General features: G+C 39.8%; 1 protein-coding gene across 3 annotated transcripts; it reads left to right on the forward strand.

Moving 5' to 3' along the window:
- Nucleotides 1-1,997: 1,997 nt before the first annotated feature.
- On the forward strand, nucleotides 1,998-24,789 carry LOC145764836 (coiled-coil domain-containing protein 180-like). Of its 3 annotated transcripts, XM_082576519.1 has the most exons (35): nucleotides 1,998-2,364; nucleotides 2,767-2,913; nucleotides 3,758-3,895; nucleotides 4,473-4,626; nucleotides 5,071-5,195; nucleotides 8,239-8,373; nucleotides 8,561-8,690; nucleotides 9,070-9,228; nucleotides 9,837-9,959; nucleotides 10,662-10,790; nucleotides 11,437-11,597; nucleotides 11,972-12,128; nucleotides 12,513-12,581; nucleotides 12,838-12,885; nucleotides 13,289-13,348; nucleotides 13,542-13,610; nucleotides 13,891-14,092; nucleotides 14,425-14,506; nucleotides 14,574-14,749; nucleotides 16,402-16,582; nucleotides 16,946-17,092; nucleotides 17,257-17,433; nucleotides 18,594-18,777; nucleotides 18,880-19,008; nucleotides 19,260-19,471; nucleotides 19,916-20,009; nucleotides 20,798-20,907; nucleotides 21,391-21,490; nucleotides 21,793-21,897; nucleotides 21,984-22,074; nucleotides 22,170-22,330; nucleotides 22,647-22,739; nucleotides 23,142-23,298; nucleotides 23,425-23,622; nucleotides 23,706-24,789. In XM_082576519.1, exons 1-35 carry the CDS (start codon nucleotides 2,066-2,068, stop codon nucleotides 23,906-23,908), a joined length of 4,905 nt encoding a protein of 1,634 aa, XP_082432645.1. In that variant the 5' UTR covers nucleotides 1,998-2,065; the 3' UTR covers nucleotides 23,909-24,789. The 3 variants fall into 3 exon arrangements, with proteins under 3 accessions (XP_082432645.1, XP_082432646.1, XP_082432647.1); XM_082576520.1 differs by lacking the exon at nucleotides 13,289-13,348; XM_082576521.1 differs by lacking the exons at nucleotides 12,513-12,581; nucleotides 12,838-12,885; nucleotides 13,289-13,348; nucleotides 13,542-13,610.
- The last annotated feature ends 1,654 nt before the right edge of the window (nucleotides 24,790-26,443 follow it).

Below are 26,443 nucleotides of genomic sequence, written 5' to 3' on the forward strand. Positions count from 1 at the left end.
CTTTTTTTGTTTGTATTCCAGGTAGCCATTTCAACTGACACAAAAGCGGGTAATTCGGATAAGTCGCGCTGGTCAGAAAACATTGTGAAACAAGATTTTCCATGAAAACAAAAAATGATGCATAGCGCTTGACGCTTAAAATCGGAAAAATAGTTGACGGCGCTATCACTTCTGTCAACTAAAAAATAAATTGATGGCGCTAGCCTCAGCATCAACAAAAAGTTGACGCCGTCAACGTACAACACTGCGTTTTATATATATACAGGATGATTGTCATATGAAAATTTATTTTTTTATAAGTTTAACTGATTTTTTGCAACCTTGTTGAGTCTTTTCCTGAAAAGGGTAGCCTACACTAATAAAATAATGTATAATATATTTTATGTGTAATATATTGCAGATTTAAAGTAGTTTCTGATGAGGACACAAGTATGTGTCGAAAATGTTTGAGTTTACTTTATGTAATATTTCTTTGTGTAATAAAATGTGTTAAACTTATTGAAGTTACTTTGTTTTGTCTGTCTATGGTTCAACAAAATAGACTCTTAACAAAAGCTTTAACATATATCATACCATTTTATTGTGACAATGACATAACAACGCATAACATTCATGACCCCAGATGGGGTCATGATCCACAGTTTCAAAGCCCTGTATTAGTCTTCTATATGTGATATAATGCATTTGAAAAATATAATTGTGCAAACTGTAGTTTTTTTGATTGTTTTATCATTGAAGAGCAGTGTTTCTCAACTCCATTGTTGCTTTAGCCTAAGGGTTACTTAGATTTTTCTGACATGACTTTTTTGTGGAGCCCTTGTAATCTCACATAGCTTTTAGTTCCATTCCAATTCCTTTATAATTTATTGATTGATTGAATCTTTATACTCGACTGGGAAAGCTTCTTGCAGAGCTTAATCCTAGTAGTTTTGGATACTTGTAGAGGCTTTGAATCACTGACACAGGCCCGGTCACCGAGATTGACAGAGTGGAGTTTCCGATTGTTAAAGTCTTGCTGCCTGGAGAATTATTCCATCCATTAGATGCCATTGAATTGAGAGCAGTCCTTAATGTGCGTTGCTCAAGCACACACCTCGAGAGTCGAACCAGCGTCGCTTGATCTTGAAGCTTCTTTGTTCCAGAAATCATGTGCTAACCAACAGACCTATCGGGGCAAATCCAGTGCTTTGTAGCCCAAATTTGATTGCTTCAAAACCCAAATTTTAGACACAGTGCATGGTTTAAGGACTGGAGAGATATATATAAAACGTTTTTTTTTTTTTTAATTCAATTTGGGGCTGAACCCGAAGTTTTGGTGGTTCATATTGGTCTAAACTTTGTCATCTATTGTTTGACTTTATTAAACGTCAAAGAAATTTTGCATATAGGGCAAAAAGGTCATTTTTTATGCTTAATCCACAAATAATGCAAAAATATTTTTGAAGCCGTGAAATTTCTGGTAGTGTTTATTGAATGTTACTGAACTAATCAATCATTAATCAAATGACTAACCTGCCCTTTAACCAATCATCTCTTTGATCATCATTTTTGTTGTTGTTAACTAGTTGTTAATTGCTTGCTTCATTCAAATGACTGCGAGAATCGTTCCTCTCAGACTGAAAAGCCATGTTAAAAAGCATAATCGTGGCAGTTTTGCATAGCTGTAGATGTAGAAGCTTTGAACCACTGACACAGACTCGGTTTTTGTGTACACCTCACATGTATTGTTAGTCCAATGTGTTTTTGTTCTTTTTATAAAGTTCTCATTTCTAGTTGTTTCAGTTTCATTAATGTCTTACGTTTTAATCACACATTGTTGTACCTTGCCGGCAGAAGTCATTCTTTTAGTATCATCAGCCACTAAAAAATTATTCTATATTATAAATGTTTACTTGTTGCACTTGTCAATTGTCCCTGAGAGGTTATGTTCACAATTGAATGATAACATGAACAGCATTATTTTCATTTTAATTAACTATGCTTTATAAAGCAGAAAATTGCTTATAAAAATGTGACTTGTTTTTGTGTGTTGTAAAGTAGGACATTTGTTTGCATTTTCCACAAGATGGCTGAGGTTAAGGTACCGGTTCGTGTACTTCAAAGTGGAAAAGTTTATCGTCAAATGTTTGATGCAGAAGTGCAGTTAATGGAATCCTTCAGTGCATCAAAATCGAAACTTCAACAAACTACAGAGAAAAGCGTTGTCTTACCACAACTTGGAAATAAAAATGCTGAACTTTCCAAAAGTGATACCTCTAACACGACATCAGATAGGACAACTTTTAATATTCTGACAAGCCGTCAAAAAATGTGGGCCTCTGGAATGCCCAATGATTCAACCACCGAGAACCCAGTGCTTCATAGGTAATATTATAATTCCATACATTACTTAGTTCAGTTTGTGTTTATTTCTGACCATCACAACGAAAAACAATATATGCCATACATAGCAGAAGTCTACAAAAAGGTACCGTACTGTAGAAGCGACAAAACGTGAATGTTATAATGCGCATGATACCAAAACAGAACAATCAGTTTAGAATATGGCTGGGCTGCAACACCTCAGTAAAATTAAAATAAAAGGCAAGTAAACTTTTTTTTTTAATTTAAATTTTTGTTTTAAGTTTTTAATACTTATACTATGATCAGCAAATGGCAACCTTTCACACTAAAGAAATTTTTGATGTGTATTATTGCAAGAAATTTAGATGAGACACGATTTGATATATTGATCCTATTGTGAATATCATAGACACTTCTTTTTAGGCAAATCACTGAAGAAACAACATTTCGATTACAAGACGCTGAGACCAACTTTGAAGTACGTGAAGTTCGTGGCTTGCCTAATGTCCTTCATGTCACCAAAAAAGATTCAAACATTATAGAAAAAATTTCTGACAAGAGAAAAGAAAGGTATGATGTATTCGATTTTACTTATTACTAAAGTATATTTTCATTTGATACTACACGTATTTTGAATGGTAACAAAGCTTTCACTTATTGTTTAATTAAAGTAATCTTTGGTCTGATACAAGGTTTCCCACAAAACTTTAATCGTTTATGGTTTTATAAGCCCACAGTAATGCTGGAACCCCTCGATTAACAAATAAAAATTTTCATCCCTGCGCCACAACACATTTTTATAATGGTTGTATGCAAGGTTACAGTTTGTTTGTTTGTTTGTTTTTCATATCTTTACCCTGCATTGCGGGAAAGCGGACTTGAGCGCTATGCATCGGTGTACGCCTTCCGACGTACACCTGACCCACGCTGCAGCCGACTGCAATGTCTGTTTCCGGTTGTCTACTCTACTTATGACTTAAATTTGGTAGCCTACTACCCATTACTCGAAATCGATCACTGGGTAGAGGCAATTATCGTAAAGTTTCTTGCCCAGAGAAACAACAGCAAGTGCGGATGGCTGGAGTCGAACATGCAGTCGAACAGGAGTCGAACTGGAGTCGAACAGGCTCTCGACTGCGAGCCCAACGCGCTAACCACTCGGCCACAGTGTAAAAGTACCTTGAGCTGGGCGAATGTTCTTTTTTACATTTTGTTTTCTATTGTGTATCGCACAAGTATGAGCTTGAAGAATATATAATATATCTAAGATGGAAGCATATGTATATATACATTTTTACAAAACCTTCAAGTTCAAGCGGATAGTGTCCACCCACCTTGTAAAATGTAAATATACATATGTAATTTTTCAACGACTGGTTGGTACTCTTTGTATGCTTGTGGAAAATTTATCTAGGCACGATAAGATGCTGGACGAGATGCACCACGACCTAAGTTTGATCAGTACCAGGGTGGAGCCGAGGATTAACTCTATTGGGCAGAATATAAAGGAGCAAATCAAAGATGACGATCGTGTCATCGAAGAAGAATTCAGGTACTGCTACCAAGTTAAATTTCCAAATTTTAAAAGTAGATTTACCTAAGCAGTAGACTAGGGCTTAGGGCGGGAAAGGTTCTTAAAGAAAAAGCTAAGACAAGGAAAGTCTGATATAAAACCTACAACTCAGGGATCTCATTGTCCTCGTTTCAGCAGCATGCTGAGCCAGGGAAGACAAACCTTGTGTTTAAAAAGTGAGGTCAGGATTGCGTACACTGTACTTCACCTTAAAATCCTATAGCGCAGGCTCAAGACTAGGGCGTAACGTTAATACACGTACGTTATCTCTTTTTTTTCACTTAAATCTATATGAATGAATGCATATTAATGTTTTGTCCGCTGGAAATTTCTATCTGTAATTGTGGATTCCGCGTCTTCTCAATCTCTGTTGCCGCTGATGGATTGCAGTTAAAGAAGAGTTTGTGAGCACATAGAACCGTACATCAGCCTTGACTCGAAGATCCCAGTTTTTGCCTTTTGATTATGATACTTTTTATACGCTGTGTAACTTGTAGACACGAGTCGGATTGACCTTCATTTAGTAAAATTTGAACTCGTGTATTCTTCAATGCAGTGTCATCTCCTCAGACGAGGCATTGGTGAACTTCAGCTACGATCAACTTGAAGCACTATGGGAGAAAGTGGCGCTGCATTCCTCTATGCGAAGGCAGTGGATTGAGAGCGCCAGTGAGTGGTTGAACCAAGTAGAAGACGAGCGACTCGATACGGTACGGCACATGATGCCCACTATTAGAGATGGTGACGTTATGCGTGCATTGGGTCTCGCATTCAGGCTTACTGCATCTCTGGTGCTACCCATTGTTGATACGTTCAGTGACATCAGTCATAATCTTCAGTCGGTTTTTGTTTTAACTGTTTAAAAGCATGTTTGTCCAACGAGATACACCTTAACTACGTTATAAATGTACAATTGCACACTTCATCTTTGCCTTATGCTGTTGGGTGACTATTCAGCAATATTTGTGGATAGTTTTCTGTTGACTTCATTAGATTTTATTAGTAAATAGGCTACTCTTCCAAAACTATGTTTTATTTGCATGTTTGTGAGTTAGGAATACTTGCTCGGTGCCATTGATCTTGGATCCTGCTCGAAATGCCTCATGGCTCATTTTTAAAATTGCAAGCCAGTCACTGATGCTGTGCATTGCCAGATATCTTCTGTTCTGAGGAGCTACACTATGAAACTTGAGAAGATAGCCAGTTTACCACGTTCCAGCGTTCATCGGCTGATCGAAAACGAAGCAATGATGATCAATCAAAGCGCTCTGGCCAACAGGTTTGTAGTTTTCCTCGGCTTGACGTTGAACCAATGTAAAACAGGACGAATTTTATTGGCTGGAAGAGTAGTTGCGCAATAGCTTAATTAATAACACACAACCGCTATACTAGCTAAATTAAATTTCATTTTCCGACAACGGAATCATCAGGGTCGCCCAGTTGTCTGCTACGACGCCTTCACTTGTTTCTGTTGATAAGCTTCGTAAATAAGCTGTTGTTGAATTTTGTTGATAAGCTGCTTCGCCTGCTTCCTGACCGACATATGGTTCATATGATTATGGAACTTGTCAGGAATCGAAGCTTCACCCTCACCACCGGTAGCTCACGGCGAAGCAGACCGAGACGCCTGAAAAACGGCGTCCCACAGGGATCGGTCCTGGCTCCACTTCTTTTCAACATCTACTCCCACGACCTGCCAACTACGGTCTCCGCAAAATATGCTTATGCGGACGACCTGGCAATTCTCCACTCCACAACGTCGTGGGAAAATCTAGAAGACACCTTGAGCCAGGACATGAAAACTCTCTCAGCTTATCTCCAGAACTGGCGACTGAAACTCAGCGAAACCAAAACTGTGGCAGCAGCTTTCCACCTCCATAATCGGGAAGCTGATCGTGAGCTACACGTCCAGAACAACGGAAAATCTCTGTCCTTCTGCCCCGAACCAAGATATGTTGGGGTGACACTGGACAGATCGCTCACATACCGGTACCGCCACCATTTGGTGTCACTGCGTAAGAAACTCACATCCCGCGCTGCGCTACTCAAGCGCCTGGCAGGCTCTAGCTGGGGGGCGAGGGCTGACACTTTGCGTATAGCAGCCTTAGCCCTTGTCTACTCTTCATCAGAATACTGTGCACCTGTTTGGTGTCGCAGTGCTCACTGCCATAACATCGACACTGCCATAAACAGCGCCCTGTGCACAGTGACCGGATGCCTGCGTCCCACACCATTGGACAACAGTGGCGTACCGTGACCACTTTGACAGGGTGTTCAGTGACGGCAAAGCAACAGCGGAGGGTCTGGGGGCCTCCCCCAGAAAATTTTTAAAATTAACATTGAATTTGGTGCGTTCAGAGAGCATTTTCAGCACAAATTCTGAACATGAACAGAACTGACAAAAATAATGTTGTCGGAATGGAGAAGAATACAAAGTAGATATTTATTTGACAGCGCATTGAATGAAAGACTTAATAATATCAAACATTAAGTTGCATTTCTAAAGTCTCATACTTCAGCTCACTTTTTATTTCCGACCATCAAAACGAACAATATTACTTGCCATAACACAGCAGGAGTCTGAAAAAACGCGAAAGTTAAAGCGTGCTCGAGATGGAAATGATTTACTTCATGCAAGGATTAGGCACGGTCGCAACACCTTGAGAAATGTACAAGCGAATTAAAAACAAACAGGTGAAAGTTAAAACAAAAAACAATAGCAAAGCAACTCGATAATAAACAAGAAAAGAAAGTCGATTGCTATGTTGGTCGGCTGTACTTTTATCCGCCGTACTACTTAGTAAAAACGAAAATGTTTAACACTTCGACTACAGAAGGAAAATTCATCTATAGCATAATTCGATTCTTCTTGTTTGTGCAATAAATTTTTGAATTACATCGTCGTAGAAAGCTTGCTTTTGCTTCAGTTCTAGCAAAAGTTGTTTCCAACGCTGATCACCTCAAACTCTAATCCAACAAGCTAAAACTTGCTATTGCCTGGGATTCCCCCAATGACGCGCCAAGGTGTGCAGATCAGCGAGTGCACAGCCTGGCTGACCTAAAACCATTGCTGTTTTCGCTGCCTTGTGACGTCATTTTTCTTAATTGTTTATTTTAAATAGCACTCGCCAAGCTGTCAGTGCACAGTGCACACCCAGCTTAAAGGTAATGACCGAAAAAAATTAAAGGCAATGACCTCAAACGTTGGAGTATTAAAATTAGAAGGGGACGAGTTTTGCAATTGAAAAGAAAGCAATCAGCATGCAGCATGATGTTAGAATATCATGAAAGTAAAGAACATCGACAACAGATGGAAGTTTTCTTTTTTTCTGGATTTCTTGGGGCGTGCACTGTGCAGTGCACACCTTGAACACCCTGAGTATACGCCACTGTTGGACAATCTCCCCATTCTCGCTGGCATCCAACCTGCTGAGCTTCGTCGCGAAGAAGCCACTCTGTCCCTCGGTCGACGGGCACTGGAGCCTAACCACCTTCTCCACCACAAGATCTCTGCTCTCCCAAACGAGCACCCCCGTCGACTGAAATCAAGACACCCATTCGTGCCAGCCGCTCAACTTCTTATCAACGAAGCTGATGTACAAGACATCTCTGCGGCTGCTTGGGCGGACCATAAATGGAGTTCTGAATGGAAGTCAACCGCCACCAGACTCTATTCGTTCATCCCCGACGCCGACACACGCCCCATCGGTCTAACACTACCAAGACAGGCATGGGTGCGCCTCAACCGTCTCCGTACGGGCGTCGGGCTTTTCCGCTCAACCATGCACCAATGGGGAATGGCCTCTTCCTCCTCCTGTGAATGTGGTGCCGAGGAACAGACCGCAGACCACATCATCAATGACTGCTCCATCTTCAAGCCACCTAACGGAGTGGAAGGTCTGCGTGTTCTGGATGATGAAACCAAAGACTGGCTGCTCTCTAGTAGCCTTCCAGTGTAGTCCGGGAACATCGTGAATCTGGGGTGGTAAAAGGATAGACCCTCGGCCCCAGACGCTCACACGACGACGACGACGAGCTTCGTAAAAAGTAATGCGAGGAACAACCATTCAATCGTTGGCTTTCACAACAATGATGCAGCATTGTAGCACTACGACAAGCTTGAAACATGCTCGCTAACAATTGAACCATTGTCCCTGAGCAACTACTTGAAGACATCTGTGGATTTAACGGCGTTTCGTGGACGGTACAATTTACAAGTCACAACACTTCCAATGCCAACAAATCTTATTTTTTTTAGCTCATTGACTGGGTAATACCTTTTGCAACGTTGTCAAGTTAAGATTTTAGAAAACTTTTTTTAGGCGCGCCTTCGCCAAGTTGACTACCAACCTACTGGAGAGCGACATTGCCAGGGAAGTGACGCAGCATAGAGCGTGGAGTGAACGGATCAAGGATTGGAAGAAACTCAACGCTGAGCTGGCAGTGCATCAGTTCTCGTGAGTTGCCACATATAAATCTATAGCATAGACTATAACAAGTTCCTACTGTTCCCGCACCATCGCCGACTGTGGTTACTTCGTTGTGAGAATTGATAATTAATCGAAGCAGTAAACTACAGTGGCTGCCTGGCCTGGATGCAATTATATTTGTACTTTGATAATAGAGTTAATTTTTTTCATGCAGCGATTTCATGAAAGGTGAAGAAATAGTAAATTCGCCTGATATCAACCTGATCCTTGATACATTGTTGGCCGAGCAGAAGGCATTGAGCGACAAACGCCAGAATATCATCGAACAACTTAGAGAATTCAAGGTGATCAATTGTAACGTTCTTGTGATCAGCGGACGGAATATGCTTGTTTGATTGTACTAAAGAACTGTTGTGTTAAGCCTTTCTTGGCTGTCGGATCTGTATTGTGCTAGGAAAGCTTCACCAAGAAACTGTAGATTCACATTCAAACAACAATCACACTTACTAAAGTTAGCACGTTTTCCAATGACGATAGTCTTTGTTTTCATTTTAACAACAGCTCACTATTTTGCAAATGAAGACTGTTTCGAAAGCATTTGCAAACTTTATGGGGCTGTTGTCGCCTGTTTTCTGATTTTTCACTGGTTAGCAGTTTGGATTTGCTTGCTGTTAACATCGCGGTGAGATGGCGTTGCATTAAGATCTGCATGTTGTGTGGCAGCCTCCCTCGTCGACCAAGCAAGCTGTTTGTGAGTGGAACGTAGCTCTGACCAAGGTTCATGAGGACATTGACAAACTTAACATGAAAATGGTCCAAAAGTTGCACCAAAAGTACGAAGCCACCTGCCAGGTGTGTCTGATGGAGATTGACAAGTACAAGGTATGTTACATATATTCGATGTAACTTGTTGCAAGTTTTTTTGAAACTACCCAAATTTGAAGCTAAACTTTGCAAACGGACCTCTTTGCTTTTCTTTTTGTTTGCAATTCAAAACAGAAGTGCAGTATAAGCCATATACAAATAACCTGCTTGTCATTAAATGGATGTTTTCAACACATTTTCTTTTTCCTTGCAAACAAGGGAGAACCACCAACAATGAAATGCATAAACGGACATACTCGCCCAACTTGTAGTTTCGATTCACTGTCATGGAAAGTTTATTTCGCTTTTTTTATTTAAATGGCACAATGCCTTCTGAGCCTCTGATGGTGTCGCAGACTTGATTGTCGCGGTGACTGGTTTATGGTTTTCACTGTAACTGTAAGTTTCTGCTTAATTGCTTCCGTTTACGCCCAGGTTGTTGCTCCACGTGATAACTTCGTCACCATAACCCAAATAAACGATTAAAATTTGCTTATCGTCGTGATTCAACATCACGTGGTTTGCACCTCGACCTGGAATCAAACCGGTTACACTTAAAGCATGTTTTGCCTAACTTCACTCTCCCACGATCCGATGCTTGAGATATGCTTTTCTATGTGTTGCAGCAAAACCTCTTGGTTTCGAAAGTGTGTGATGAGGACGACATGGGCAGAATCGTCAATGACCACTTGCTTCCTCAAGTTGGCAACCAGCTCAAAGCTTTCGAGAAGAAGCTTGGTGAAATGGACGTGCGTGGTGACAACTGTTCTATTGTTATGTGCACACTTTGTATGCTGATAAGATATACTGAAAACATCTAGCGTCGCTGTAGTTCCAGCAGACACAAACAAGCCTTACAAAGGTTACTTTTAAAGAGATAAAATGAACAATTGTGCGAGCATATCGCACTCCAATGTTCTTTATTGTGTTTTTTTTTCTAATACAAAAATCTGATTGCCGCGATTGTTTATGATGTCACCACCTTGCTTGTCGATATAAATTGCTTTCGTTATTTCGGAGTTTAATCAAGGCGCGTATCGGGAATACGATCAATGGCTAGTCATGTGGACTCTTTCATGGTAGTTATTTGTCGTCCCGAGTTATTTCTTAAACAATCTTCGCTCAGCCCTTGCATTGTGTTCATATAATGTGTCGTTATATGATAGTTTTCTTAATTCAGTTGTATTTTCATTCTTTTGAATTTTAATGAAAATAACGTTTCCATAACGATTCCATGATTGATTGTAAAAGTAAGACATTGATATCAGAGATCGTTGCTGAAAAAATATCAATTGTCTGACGATCATTTCAAAAAAAAGAGACCAGTGCAGGATTTGTGTATTACTCCGGACGGTTCTTGCGATTTGTTGGAACTTACTGCATAAGCATTGAGCAAGCTATCCGCATTAGTCAATCTTCTACGACTCCATGCTGTCCATGTTCTTTCACAGGTTCAACTGGAAGAGCTCACTATATCTTCGGAGCAGCAACTAAAGAGTCTGTACAAGTTTGCCCAAGAAACAGCCCATCTTTGGGATGTTCATGTGGTGGGTATGGCTAAGCAGGAAAGAAACCTACAGGTGAGATGGGACACAGCTGTGAAAAATAGCACATGTTCAATTGTTCATCAACGTTTGATTTTCTTCTACCATTGCAGTAAAAATGTTTTCTGTAAAATTCAAGCGGCATGCTAGTTTTTATATGGAATGGATGTCAGTGCGTAAAACTTTGTATTGTTTGTCTTAGAAACATATTCAATTGAGTAGTTTACCATCATCCGTTTGTCCCATCTTCTTTTGACGAAACCTGGCGTTTTTCTCCGCTAGCAGGGGTCCGCCATTTTTATAACCTTTTCGCCATGATTCTCTGTTGTTGGGGTTGATTCCGTCCAGTTTCCTTGGACTGATATCGTCTCTCACCAACTCTATCAATGACGATACTTTGCACGCTTTGATTGATACAAAGTGAAGGTTCAATTATTGAATTAATGCACTTGTAACATCCCGGTGAACTTCAAAAATCCTGATTTAAAACAACATCCATACTGTGTGGTTTCGTGTATCCAAAGAATCTGAAACACTGCTGCTCCGGTGAATATCCTTATTTGAAAGCTTTGCCATGTGTTTCGTTTATAAGGTAAACTTTGAAATACCTTCATTTGCGCACAAAGCTACACATGATCTGGTGTCCGGTCATGTTGCAGTACGTCATAATCGAATTTTTTAGGAGGAAATGGAGCAAGCGCGCCAACACCATGACGTGGATAATCAAGAGAGGGAGATGAAGCTCGACGTGAACCTCGACAAGTTGCGTCAGGAGAGCTCGGACGAGGCGCTGACAGCCTCCATGGAACAGTGCATGGCACTCTTACAATACATCAAGGATGGGTGAGTGGCTCAAGGACACTCGCTGCACACAAAGTGGCCATTGCGTTTTGTTTCTGCAGACTTAACTTCGAGTCGTTTTGTCCCAATAGAATCAAAACACTTGGAATCATATTTAGGAAAACATTTCCTTGATCACTGAAATGTTTGGATGTTGATCAGGATTCTTATCTTTTCTAGCATTATTTGCCGTGTTTGGGTATTTGCTTTTACATTCATCAGATGAACTTTGCAACTAATGCTTGAAAAGATAATTATCGCGATGAACATCTAAACTTTTCAGTATTCAGAGAAAACGTTTGCATTAGAAAACAAAAAGTTTCTCTGTAACGCATAGTACTGTGGCAAGGCAACCTTGCATTGGGTAACTGTTGCAGGTACGAAGAGTTTCACGGCGAACAGTTGAAGAAAGTTGCCGAGTATCCAGGTATGGTAGAAGCTGAACTGCAAAGATACGACCTGAGCGTCTGTAACTTCTTCAGTGTGGACAGGAGAAATCCCGCGGATAAAGCCACCATCGTTGAAGAGGAAGAGGTGAGCTGAATGTCACCCGTCAAGAAATGTTAAAATTACAGCTAGTGGTAATATGAGTTTTAGCAGCTGTTGCTTGTTTAATTTTTCTATTTTATTTCTTATAAACCGGCCCCGATCTTGATGTTCGTTCAAGGTAGTACCACGCTTGTGTCACTTCAACAGGAGCGGTTGGAGCCGGGGCCTGACCCGCAGTTTTGATACGTAACATGTGAAGTGCAGAGTTTACCGCTTGGAATTATTTAATCGGAGAGGAGACTCATGTTATTTTAGTAATGCGATATGTCACAAGGATCTGTCAGATCAGTTTATGCGCTAATCAACCAGGAGGTGGAGAAAATATTCATGATTAATATATTAAAACGTTGCAATTTGATTACTTGAAAGGAGTCGCCGAAGCAGAAGAAAAGCGTACAGGCCAGAACGTCTGTCAGTTTGAAGAAGATTTCTGCCAAGGTAGACAAGTTATTTTGATTTGACTTGATCAGGCCTATTTAAATATTCCCATTTGTTTTCAGTTTGGTTTGGTTAAAGTGACCATTTCAAGTGAATTGTTTCTCTGGGTAATTGCGCTCTTTGACGTGTTTCCGTGGGTAGTTCAATTGCTGATAGGTTTTTGTTAACCAATTTGCTTCATTTGCCAAATTCTTTCACCGTTTGATTGCTCCGTTTGACCTCTATGCTGCCGATAGATGACGGATATTGTTTGCAGCTGAACAGACGGAGTCAGAGCGAACCACCAACCAAAGAAAAAGGGAAGGTAGATACAAGCTGCTCTGTTGAGCTTTATTACAATTATCTGAGTAATTTTTTTGATACTACAGTACATGGTTTGCACAAAACAAACAAGAAACTAAACAGATTTTTTCTCTTTGTTTTAACAATGAGATCTAAAGGGGATATCTAAAGAGACATCTATATCTTCTTTTGATAGACTTATTTATGGCCATGTCGAACACTATGAAATTGATTGCATTGGCAACACTGCTCTGAATAACTATAGGTATCGGTTGTGTTTGTTGGACCACAACGAAAACATCAGTGGGATTCTTATTGTTAAATGTTTTTAGAAAAATGATTTTGCTTGTTCTTTCGGTGTTAGATCGCTGGCAGTTTTATAAAAGGGATTACAGCTAGAGAATTAGTTTGTCCTCACATTTTAGCTTCGAGCACAAAGCAGCCTCAGGCTAGATGAACAACAAACCGGGACACCGAAGTCAAAGGTATTGCAAATGAAGACATCTCATCTAGCTTACAGAGTATCCTAGAAAGTTTGACTTTACTTAAAGTAAAATATACAAGGAATGTGTAGTGTTGAAAAATTCTGTTGCATCATTATATCAATAAAAGCAAATTAGTTTTTTGAACATGCAGAAAGTATCTTAGTTATAACATCTTTCCTCCTGTTGACAACAGTTGAAGCGACAGTGGAGTCAGCAGTCGTACACCGACAGTAGCAACAGCAGCAAAGCGTCTAAAACAAAGGTAGCGCATATTTGTGTTTCCAACATTTTGCTTACTGAATGTAAACAGCGTCGTGTTGACGTAGCAATGTTTTTGTTTAGGGAAATGAAGAGAAACATCTGGTAATAGACAGTAGAAAAAATCAGGAAAATTTTGTGGTAGCAATGGTTGAATTTTTTTTTTCTTTCATTTTCCCGATTTTGTTATGTAACTCATGCTTGTCGTCGTGCATACTAAAACTAGGCCTGTCATGTTCAGCCGACTTTTGTACATTGCTGATCGGGCTAAACTTTATTTTTAGTACAAGAACAAGAAGAAATCGCACATGATTGAAGAAGAATCGGAACCAGAACTTGAAAAGATTGTCCGAGAGACTCTCACTACAGCCAAAGGAACACAGTTTTACGTTGTTGGCTATGCCGACGTGGAGGAAGAAGACGATACTTTCAATTCAAAGAAAGACTTATCTTCGGAAGAATTGACGTTTATGACTGATTTTGAAAGTAATTTCGATTTACAAGTAACTAAAGTAGTTTTTGTTTATATTTTAAGCACGTTTCTTGTGAGGAACTACAATACACTTGCTGTTTGTAGCTCTCGAGATAATTATCTGACATGTCGACATTCGTTAAACTATTTTAGAGCTTGCGAGGTTCTACCAGTGCTACACTACTAAGGTAGCAACCCAGACAGCAAATCGATCGTTTTTTTACATTGATTTAACGGTGTAGACATTGAATCAATGTAAAAAAACGACCGATTGTCTGTCTTGGAAGCATTCCAAGCAAGCGTTTTCAGCAAGGTATTTATTCTAAAGTGACGCATTCTTTTGCAGACACCCAGTTTGTGTACCAGATGCCGGACTACATTCAGAATGTCTACGTGGATCCCGCGTATATCAAAGACATTAAGTCTCAGTGAGTAACTAACCTTCCAATAATGAACCTCCTTGAGCAGGTTGACAATTGATGCTTTGTTCTTCAGAATCCGGATACTGTTTCTCGACCACATGGAGCAATGGAAGGAGGAGTCAGCACGCACGGCTGAGATACTAGCGAAGGATAAGTGCGAAGAGTTGGCTTCCGAACTAGATCTTCGTCTTCATCTCCACGCTCCACGATCCCGTCGCATTGAGGTGGATGTAAGGAACGTACGAGCAGGTTGGTCACCTCAGCAGTTTCCAACCTAACCCACTTCTCCATAACCTTGCATACTCATGTGGAAACGTAAGGGATGAAAAAACGCATGCAATGTCCTTGTGGAGTGTAAGACGCGTCCCAATGTGAGCGTAATATAATTATAAATTATTATAATTTATATAATATATAAATATGATATATAATATAATATATAATTATATATATAATATATATATAATTATATTTTTTATTTATTTTTTTTTATTATTTTATATTTTATATTTTTTATATATAATTTATATAATATATAATTAATAATTATTATAATTATAAGGGCATCACTGCACAATCCTGAGCGCAATATAAGTACAAACATATACGCCTAAAGAAGTCTCGTATTTTGTTTTTATTTGAATTAACTGAAGATGGTCTGACACATCAAAATCGATTTTTTAGCTGTTTGAAATTGAACTGACTCGAAATTTGTTTGAATTTGAAGCGCATAGGTATTACGGTATTCATCATCATCATCATTATGTTCCTTCCTCGTATTGAGGGTTGGATACAATGCGCCATTGTTCTCGACCATGAGATGTTAGTACTGCACTTCTATAACTTAATTTTGTCCATTTAGTGATGTTTGCTGTCCAAATCATTCTTGGTCTGCCTTTGTTTCTTTTACCGTTCATCTTCCCTTCTATTAATGAACTTCGTAACGAGTTTTGCTTTATTGTGTGTCTGAAATACTTCGATTTTCTTCTTTTGACTATTTGTAAGAGAATTTTTCTTGAATTGAATTTAGATAATACTTCATCGTTAGTGATCTTTTGTTTCCATGAAATTGTTAACATTCTCCTGTATGTCCAGAGCTCGAAGGCATCGATCCGTTTCTCCATGTTTTGTGACACTGCTCAAGTTTCAGTATTGTATAAAATGGTTGATCATATATAAAGCATTTTAATATCCTTTGAGGAATTGATAAATTTAACCTTTGATTGATTGAACCATTTTTCCAAATGTAGTTCTTGCAATTGCTATCCGTCTTAGAATTTCGTGGACACACTACCTCCTACCTTCAGTTATTAAATGTCCAAAATAGGAAAAAGATTTTACTTTGTGTATATTTTCATTGTCAATTATAATTTGGAGTACTGAAGTGTCTGGTGATTTTGAGATTATCATTAATTTGGTCTTTTTAGCGTTAATTTTCGTATTAAATTCTTAACCAATTGAGTTAACATTGTCCAATATTTCTTGAAGATCTTTTTGTGATTCAGCCAACAAAACAGTATCATCCGCATAGCGTAAATTTGTTATGTTCAAACCGCCAACTGTTACCCCTTTCATATCATCAATGCGTCGAAAAATCATTTCTGTATATAAATTAAAAAGACATGGAGAAAGTACACAAACTACACATCCTTGATGTACTCCACGCTTGATACGTATTTGCACGCACTTAACATCAGCATTAGTGCATTCCCAATGAAGCGTAATATATCAGCATATGCGTATTTCAATATAATTTTGCGAAAGCACTTGCAGCCGTCGCAACCCAGGCTGCACAATCCGTCGTTTTTACATTGATTCAATGTCTGAAGACGTATGACGGATATTGCTGTCTGGGTAGGATAGTTATTAGCTATGTTACCCTATATCGCTTCTCTTTTCAGCCGAACTCGTGTTGCACAAGGAACGCGTCAATCGTCACTGCAGGGGAATCACCGCCGCTCTGGAGTCAGTTAAGCATGACTTCATACATATGACGCGTCAGCATGATGACGAAGCTGCCGAGTTCAGGTCACGGGTCGAAAAGATGGAAGAAGTTTACATCAGCGCCACCAAATGCACGAAGTAAGCTGAATCAACGATAACATTTTTTCCGTATCTTGAAACTTGGCTTTAGTTTCGACTTGAAATAATTTTTTTATAAATTTATTCATTTTAGGGTCAAGTGCTGCCGATACAAGTTTATTTAAAAGTAAAAACATGACTATGAACAAAACGTACCTAGTTTAAAATTCAGGAAACTTAATTCGTATGGTTCAGCGAAATACTCCGCTGATATCCTCTCCAGTGCTAAAATCAAATGCTTTTTCAAGATAGTTTTTAGAGTGAGTTATGAGTGAACTTTAGCACTAAAATCAAAATATTTTAGCATTCATAACGTTCTCCAGCTAAACAGCGCGAGCTTGAGACAAATCTTGGTCCTTGCAGGTTGAAAGAACTGACGGAGACCTTGCACATGGACTTGGCCACGTACGTTCAAAACATCAAAATATCACTTCGGACATTCCGGCGAACATTGGACAATACTTTGGGACGACTACGGGAGTCCAACGCGCAGTGTGTTCGCTCCTTCAAGTACGTGTCTAGTAGACTTAGCAAAATCCTGATCGACCCTGATATTTCTGGATGGACAAAGCTTCTTCGAAGTAAAATGAAGAGATAGTGATGAAATTGATGGATGTGGGGTTGTGGTTTGTTTGAAGGTTTTTTGAGGTTTTCATTGTTATGTTATTTCCCAGGTTATTTTGCGAGGGGGGTAATTTTTCTCCAGAAGAAACGATTCCTCTTCGCAAGAAGCTGGAGAAGATAGCCCAGCGAGTCGATCACGCTGAGGGGGCAGTCATGCGTGACTTGGAAGGAATGGAATCGAAGCGTATCGAACAAGCTGCCGATTACGTGAATAAGTTCGAAGAAAAGTAGGTCATTGTCCATTAGGGTGGCTCGTTTTTGAACTTTTTTTTTAAATTCTCTCGGGGTAGTGGGGAAATGGTGCCAATGAGTGAGAAAACAATCATGACAAAATTTGAGATTTGTAAAAAATTGTCTTCAGCCTCCTCATGGGGCCCAAAAATCGAAAAATGGGGTCAAAAACGCAATTTTTTTTTTAAATATTTTTAGTTTGGGTAGATACAATATTGTTTAGATATGTCTAATTAGCCTAAGAAAAAAAATTGGAGTCATTTGAACTATTCCTTCAGCTTCCTCACAGCTTCTGAAAATTTCCCTTTTGCTGAAAATTTCGCATTTTTGTGGGTGGGTACATGCGTTAGACATTTTGCCAGCTATAAAACGTCATTGTATTTCTCTTTATAGGCCTGCCCTGAGCTGTTGCGTCATTTTTTAATGAAATTGGGTTAATTTGGTAGGAAAAAGTGACGTCTTTTATTTGAATTTACGTCACTGACAAAGTTTGTAGTTATGTAACCACAAACAAAAATGCGAAATTTTCAGCAAAATAAAAATTTTTAGAAGCTGTGAGGAAGCTGAAGGAATCATTCAAATGACTCCAATTTTTTTTTATAGGTTATTTAGATATATCTAAACAATATTGTATCTACCCAAACTAAAAATATTTAAAAAAAAAATTGCGTTTTTGACCCCATTTTTCGATTTTTGGGCCCCATGAGGAGGCTGAAGACAATTTTTTACAAATCTCAAATTTTGTCATGATTGTTTTCTCACTCATTGGCACCATTTCCCCACTACCCCGAGAGAATTTAAAAAAAAAATTCAAAAACGAGCCACCCTATTGTCCATATAGGCATGAATATTGTTTCAGAACTTTTATCTTTCATCTAAAACACTACGTATATTTTTAGGTGTCTGCATTATTTTTGTGTGCATAAATATGTGGTATAATATCGGATAAGCTATTTACAGTAGTTTGGAAGACCGGTAGTGCGATTTTGTACTACTCTTGCCAACACGAACATTGTAGGTGGATGCAGTGTCTTGGTCTTGTGATTAGGCCTATGGGTAGGAAAGATAGCCTACTTTTTAGGAGGACGCAGCAACACAATTCTCTGCCGTGCACGTGTTTACTATGATGCTGTAGTTAACAGCTTTCCGTTTCTAGATTTCGCAATCACTTAATGGACATGATGTTTATTGAGTCGATGCAGAGATGGGCGACCAACTCTCAGGTCCGCATTAAGACAGAAGTCGAGCACAGCAATGGAATGGGTGCAATTGTTGTCAACCATCTGGCAACTTTACGCAGACGAATAGACGCCTGCGAGCGGCCCAATCTTGATAAAGAGGTACGACAACCATCGTTTTTTCTCTGCTACGTAATTGCGCTGCGTGACTACGTATTTTCTACGTCGTTTCATGACGTAGTGACGTATCATTATTATTATCAGAGTGTGACACCAAAACTCCTTCATTCGTACATGCACGAAATATTGGATTCTATTCACAAGCGGTCGGCATACTTGAACTGCCATTTGTCGGATACAACTTTTCAAATAGCCAACGGAAGTATCAGCCAGGTAAGTTTTCTTAATGTTTGTCCTACGCGGTTGACATTTTACCACAATCATCATTCAGAAAGCAACTTTCTAATTCGTTTCCCACACCTGCTGTGCACTGAAGGTATTTCTTATACTTGATAGAAGTATTTAACTTGAAGCATTGTTCTTGCCTCGCTGTATTTGCTGAAGCTGCGACAACTTTGCGCAGTAAATTTCTTCTATTCGATATGTATTGATAAGCATGAACCACGTCGTCTTTTTTGCCACAGATTCAACTGGAGAACGATGGTGTGCACGCACAGGCCAGCCAGGAGACCACCACCTCATCAGCAGCTGTTATTAACCAGCCATCCTCCAGCAGGAAGATTCACACCAGAGATGACCTAAGGAGCCGGCAAGGCCTGGACACGCAATCTTCGATTGGGAAGAGCCGGCCAGCTACTGAAGACGCCGCTATCGGCCTCATCAAGAATATTTTGAGGTTTGTCGTCTCCACAGCTGCATTAATGTGGCGTAGTTCGCGCTCAGTTTGGAAAGTATATTTGAACGGTAACATTTCTTACCAACAGGCACATGCAATTTCAGGGAGTCGCTTGGTTTTCATGACTTACTTACAATCATTAAATAACTTGCAATACGTTGCCTATACCTAGTTATGTGGATATGAGAAAAGGTAATGCGAAGGCGTTTGTACGTGAGATATGTTTCGACAAATCAGAATAGCAACCTTTTGCCGAGGATCGCATATTGTTTCGTGTCAACTTTAAACCCAGACAGCAATCAACCGTTCTTTTGCATTGATTTAACGTCTGCATACCTTAAATCAATGCGAAGACAGTTGATTTGCTGTCTAGGAAATCAGTGTCACCGATTCACTTATTATGATGTCAAATGTCAATGCATCGACCATCAATGTCGCTTTCAGAACGCAAAAGGGAAAGAACGTTGTTGACACGGATGACATGAGGTCTACAGCAACCGGAGCAAGTCGGGCCCCCCCCTCCACCACCAACTCAGTGGTAAGTGGACATGTAGGAATTTGAATCAACCCCAACGCTTTTAACATGTTTTGTCTGTTTTAGTTCCTCACTGCACTGGAAATGGTATTCAGCGCATTGTTACTTTCAACACGAAGATTAGTACGTGAATGCACGCAGCTATAAGTTGTTCGTTGGGCGCATGTAATCCTACCCTAGGTCAGAAACGTCATCACATCAGCTTCCTTAATTGGATTTGAGTAGTAGTTGCCAGCACTGGATGGTCTGCACCTTTTTACGAGATCCTTAACACTCAATCACTTTATGAACTAAGAAATGGCAAGATCTAGCAGAACTGGTTCAACTCTCGAGGTGTGCGCTAGAACAACTCATTTCAAGGAATGTTTTCCATTAAGTAGCACTTTGGATGGAATTATTCATAGATACCACTTCAAGCGGAAACTTTACTCTGTTTTGCCAATCTCAGTTACCGGGTTCGAGTGGTTCAAAACTTTACCAAGTATGCGAAACTGCTAAGATCAAGCTTGCCAGGGAGCTTTCTTAGACCGAAGGTAAAGATTCTCGCAATCAGTATTCTTTAAAATAGACGCATTTGTATAAATTTAGTTGTGTTCTATTATTTGATTTGTCACACTAAAGTCAATCCTAAAACACACCTCATCTCGCGAATGCCTCTTTTTAGATTAAGGGGTCACCGGACCCATGTTACGAAACCCCAGGCTAAGTAATTTAGAGAATAATTATTCCAATTATTGTTTTGATATGTTGGTGTTGCTAGTTTATTTCATAAACATTTGCTATCCCTGCAGAGCGGGCTCCTAACGCGGCAACAACGTGCTTACCAACGGCAGACAACACTACCGAGCATCACTGGAAGCACCACTGATTCGGAACCTTCCAGAAAGGCCACAGTGGATGGGTGAGTGAATGACGTGTTCTTTTCTTTGTTGCTCACGCTTTCTGTGGGTTGTGGGTGGCATGGACACATTACAACACTGAAAAAAAAAACGGTCTAAGATATTCAGCCATATCTTTTGTCGTCCGAAATATCCGTGATGAATAATGTTAGTTATCGTGAGAGGTGCTCGTGGTTTGAGACCTCATGGTTTTGTGGCGATTGTCTGCGCAATGTCCTAAATGACCTTAGTTCGACAGCACTCATGGGCACGTGACTGCGTCTCGATAAGACACTTAAAAGCTGGCATGCCAAAACAATGGGAGCAACTTACAATAAAACCGTCTGTGATCGCAGTGTAGCCTACTGTATGTTGTCGCAATGGGCGCAAAATAAAATTTGATTGTCATTGTCATTGCTTATACTAACTCATATATTGTCTTCCCATGATCTTTTCATGATCATCATGATATTCTCACCGTCTTCACTATCACGACCGTGTTGCAGACTTGTATCAACTGTTTACAAGCGACGGGAGACCAAGTTCGATCCAAAGTACATGGTCTTTGGTGTGAAGCCGCCAGAAGGAACCTTCTTCAAGGCAAAGGTGGGCTCACGGCTCATTCACTTGGTAGCAGTTTGTTTTTTAATTTTTCTTTGCGAAATTTGATAGCGTGAGATTATTTAAAAGATGCTGCGGTGAAAAACAGCTTACTTCATTTGTCCATTAGTTGTAAACGCATAGGTCTATATATCTTTTGAGATAGGTGACACTTGTGTTTTTTTGCATACACATTACACACACGAGTATATTTATTGAAAACGTAAAGTTTAAGTTTTTGTGTCTCGTACTCGTATGATTGCTATGTTGTAGCCCATAGAGAAACGAATTAAACCGATTGTGCATAGGTTTGCCAGATACTATACGAGACGTTGGATGGCATGCTGTCTACGGCCGAAATATATTACAAGCAAAAGGGGCCCAGAAACCCAACTAGACCCCAATATATACAGGTAGGAATAATAATTCAGATATATAATTGACTTATCATATTTTTTTACTGTAGCAAACCATGTTTTAAAATGTATTTGTATTCCAGGAAAGCTTCGACGCATGCGCAGAAGCTGTCGGCGAGAAACTGGGTAGTTACGAAAAGCAGGCTGAAGAATTCCATAATGCATCACTTCAAAGTAGGTCACGGCTGATTTATCAATGATCATGCGTGCGAATGCGTCGTTGTTCGTTACAACAACAAATGGTCCATGTCATTTGTCTTCCGTCACAGAGTTTCGTCAACTACTTCGCGATTTCGAGTACGAGATCTGCCACGTGTCCCGACTAGTGCTGTCCAGCTTGCTAGATGAAGAGATGAGGACACTCAGAGAGGACCAGGAGAAAATTAATCAAAAGTTTGATCACTTGGAGGAAGAATGGGATGCTCTAAAGGTGAGCGCTTCTTCTACGCACCATGTTGCTCTTGCTAATGGCGACAGATCGTTGTTCGTTGTGCATTAACAGTGACGGCTACGCATAGCCGTAAGAGATGGAGCATGGAGGTGCAGGGTGGAAACAGTCGCTCCTCTGATACTAAAAATCTTCTCGAACTATGGCAAAATGTCCAGTGATTTGGGAAAATTATAAATTGTTGTGCTTTTCGATATTTGCGAAGACGAAATTTGGGTAAATTTTGTTCGTAGCCCACTCCTAAAATGTTTTATTTTCCTACAGCTATGCAGCTACGTGATATTGTATTCTTCCACAGAAATCGAATAAGCACTTGCTTCGAACAACAATGGGTCATCCCGACCAGAAAACCCAACTCAGCGAACTATCTGAAAAGGAAACTCTTCGCCAGGTAAGGGGTGTATTAGGTGGACGTTTATTTTAGAATATTGCAAGTGTGGCGTATTTTTCTCGATACTTTGCTGAATTCAGTTAATAGAAACAACAATTTAGTCGGCGAACCGACATTTTACAGATGGCATATAACCGACTATCTCCAACTATACTAAAGATGGTACGCATGGGAAGTGGTACCTAAATATTTTGTTAGCTCCTTCCTGCCAAGCCTGATGCTCCCTGTTGGGTCTACGAATCAAACCATATCCAAGATACGTGATTCGATACATTAATAACGCATCGTCCAACTCAGCGAAGAGTGGGCTGTTGCCATCCTTTCAGTGATAGTCTACTTACTGAACCTACTATAGCACCGATTTTTTTTTTTTATTTGGCATAACAGACTTTCTTTCATCAGGAGGAACACGTTTTAGGCATTAAAGAACACGCTTCCAGTCTTGAGGATAACGTGAGATTACGAGCGACAGAATTTTCCCGGAAACTCTCCACAACATCTAACCAACTCCTCAAGGAATTCGATTCTCTGCTCACCGTTGATGACGTCATTGTCGGCCGTAAGTCGGCTAAATAGAACTGGAAATGGGAGCTTTGGTAGATAGCGTATACCAAAGGCTCATTCAATTCTCGCTGCTGCCTTTTTTCCGTGTCGTTTCTAATCTAATCATTTCTCCACTATCTAGGTGTTCCCCCGCGCAAGGAGCTAACCTCTGTGCTGATGCGGCGGCGCGCCATTGGGTACGAAATTGCTGACGTCACTGATCCATCATTTGGAGAAAAGTCAATAGTGGAACGGGGCCCAAATGCCTGGCCTCCTTGTAACTATAATTTGTTGAACCTAAGCAAAAGTGACAATGAGAAGTTGTTACGTGATATCCAAGGTAATTTCCTAATCACAATTTTGTTAATGTTCTGTTTATAAAGAAGTTTTCATAACGCAACGATCGGACTTGTTGTTTTCCAGAGCCTCTTTGTACGGAGCACACCACGCTACCTCACGTCAAGACGTCAGCACAAAGGGACGAGATCTTGCGTCAGTATCTATCTGCCCATTTGGAAGCATTGGACCGTATCCATATCAGCCAATCAGAACGCTTGCAGAAAGAGGGTCGATGGAAAAAGAACTGGAGCGATTGCTTAGAAAATGTCAAAAAATTATATCGATAATACCTTGTTATGACAAAAGTCATACTTTCTGCTTGAAATTATTCATCTAAATAGAACCAGGTTGTGACGTATACCGTAAGTACTGTTGTCTCTTTAAGTATGACTCTTTTCACTATTTTTATGCTTCGCACTTTATTCCAGATTTGAGTGGAAGATGAACTTTTGGCTGTATGCCACATCCCCGGTTTTTCCCCGTCAAAAATCAATTTGACGGTTTTTCCCCGTCAAAAATCAAAATCGCTTTCCCGGACGTCATTAAAAAAAAAACTATGTGCGATGCGTACACTGTTGTGTGATTAACTTTAAACGGTCACTTACTAGGTCTACTAGGCTACGTGATAATGATTAGATTGATCCAAAAGCTGAGGGGCATCATCCCCAAAAATATGTCCGTTCCTGGTTTTTACGAGACCTGGCCGGTCCATTTCAATTACGTCATAACAACTCAAAGGTTGCCAGGTATCGGTTTGTCAATGATAGCCTACGTCATCTTGCAGTGAATAAGCGCAGAAACCAAAGCCGACATGAATTTCTTATAACTTATATAAGAATCTGTTTTGATGATAAGCTATCATTGACAACTTCGACACTGTTACAATTTTTATGAAGATTAGCCTAATATTTGTTCTTTTGTAGCCGCTTTTAATGCAAGATGTTTGACAAATAGAAGAAACGTAAGATCTGAGCTAACGTCTCGCGAACATATGACACTGTGGCTACTTTTGATATCGAAAAGTATTTGCTTCGCAAACATTTTTGGAAACTTCCTTGGTTTCATATTATCTGAATTTTTATTTTTGCTGTAATTTCTACAAAGGTATCATTGGATGATGAAAAGAACTATTTTTATTATTTGGACATTAAAGTTGAAAACAACAGTTTCTTACTTTTGTGTTGATATAGCCTAGCCCAGGGCTTCCCAAACTGGGGGTCGCGACCCCGCAAGGGGTCGCGTAACGAACTGCAGGGGTCGCAGAGAGTATGCCAATTTTACTTAAAGTACTGCATATTAACACTTCTGTGCAAGTTATTAACTGTAACCAAACACGTTGAGAGTAACGCACCCTAGTAGGCCTACGCGTATTTTCGCAAATTGGTGTAGTAAAACGGAATCGAAATTCAAAACCCTTCTATGGCATTGTGAAGTAAGATGGTTTTCAAAAGTTGAAGCTAAAAAGGTTATTAGTGTTGAAAATTGAAGTCGTGATTTTTCTAACGAAAAATGCAGATTTTTCCCACCATTTTCGCAATAACATCTGGTTCTTACAATAAGCTATTTACCAGATTTTCCTAAAAAACTGAACGAACTTAATTTGTCCCTCCATAGAGAAAACATCTATGTTTTTACGTTTGTTTTACATTGAAATTTAAAATGAAAGCGTTCATCAACACATTAAATGTTTGGAAACAAGAAGTTGAAAATGATTCATTTGAAATGTTCTCATTTACTGAATTTTTGGTTAACAAAATGATGTGAAATCTAAACTTTTGTCAAATCTGTTGACAGTTTCAAAAGTATTTTTTTCCAGAATTGGACAATGCCGGCAGCAGTGGCCGAGTGGTTAGCGCATTGAGCTCGCAGTCAAGAGTCTGCATGTTCGACTCCAGTCACCCGCACTTGCTGTTGTTTCTCTGGGCAAGAAACTTTACGATAATTGCCTCTACCCAGTGATGATGATGGCGTATGAGCGATCTTTCCAGCCTAGATTGGAGGGCAGGAAATCTTCAGCCACTCAGCAGTCTCGTCGTCCAGGATACCTAGATCTCTACCCAGTGATCGATTTCGAGTAATGGGTGGTACCAAATTTAAGTCATAAGTAGAGTAGACAACCGGAAACAGACATTGCCGTCGGCTGCAGCGTGGGTCAGGTGTACGTCGGAAGGCGTACACCGATGCATAGCGCTCAAGTCCGCTTTCCCGCAATGCAGGATAAAGATAATAAAACAAACAATATTGAATTCAAAATCTTTTTGCAACGCAAAAACAAAGTAGCTAACCGAGCACTTCTCTCAAAAAGAAATTACTGATCTATCTTCAGACTTAAAGTTTAAATTTTGTGGAAATTTATAAACTTTATGCAAAAAACCTTCACATATTTTGGCTTAACGTTAGAGCGGAATATCTACTATGACCTGATTCAGCAGTAAGCCTAACCGCACTCCTGTCGCTTGTTTTGACGTATTTGTCTTGAAAATTTCCAGCAGAGGAAACTGAGGCAAATGCTGGGTACTCGTTGAGAGGATCGTCTCACCAATGACACAATTACAAAAAAAAAAAAAAAAAAAAAAGATCAGTTAAAGTCTCCTTCAACCCAGCAAACATTGATCTAGATTCTAGAATAGTGGGAACAACTTGCTAGTGATAAGTCAATCTGGAAGGAGAGAACATGGGAAGGCACGGAATTTTTCAACAACAAAAAGCAGGATACAAAAGGTTCAGAAAAAATAAAATATTAGAAAAAAGGCTAATACAACCACGTTCCCAAATCCCAACTCTCCATGCAATGTGACTTTTTCCCACGTCTTTTCCACTGT

Source organism: Aplidium turbinatum, chromosome 2 (genome assembly GCF_918807975.1).
Source record: "Aplidium turbinatum chromosome 2, kaAplTurb1.1, whole genome shotgun sequence".
Classification (NCBI taxonomy): Eukaryota; Metazoa; Chordata; class Ascidiacea; order Aplousobranchia; family Polyclinidae; genus Aplidium; species Aplidium turbinatum.

Excerpts from the sequence above, each read along its gene's own strand:
- LOC145764836 (XM_082576519.1), top strand. The coding sequence starts at position 2,066 with ATGGCTGAGGTTAAGGTACCGGTTCGTGTACTTCAAAGTGGAAAAGTT. Across the intron at positions 18,778-18,879 it reads GGCCCAATCTTGATAAAGAG|AGTGTGACACCAAAACTCCT; the intron begins GTACGACAACCA and ends TATTATTATCAG. Across the intron at positions 21,898-21,983 it reads CTAGACCCCAATATATACAG|GAAAGCTTCGACGCATGCGC; the intron begins GTAGGAATAATA and ends TTTGTATTCCAG.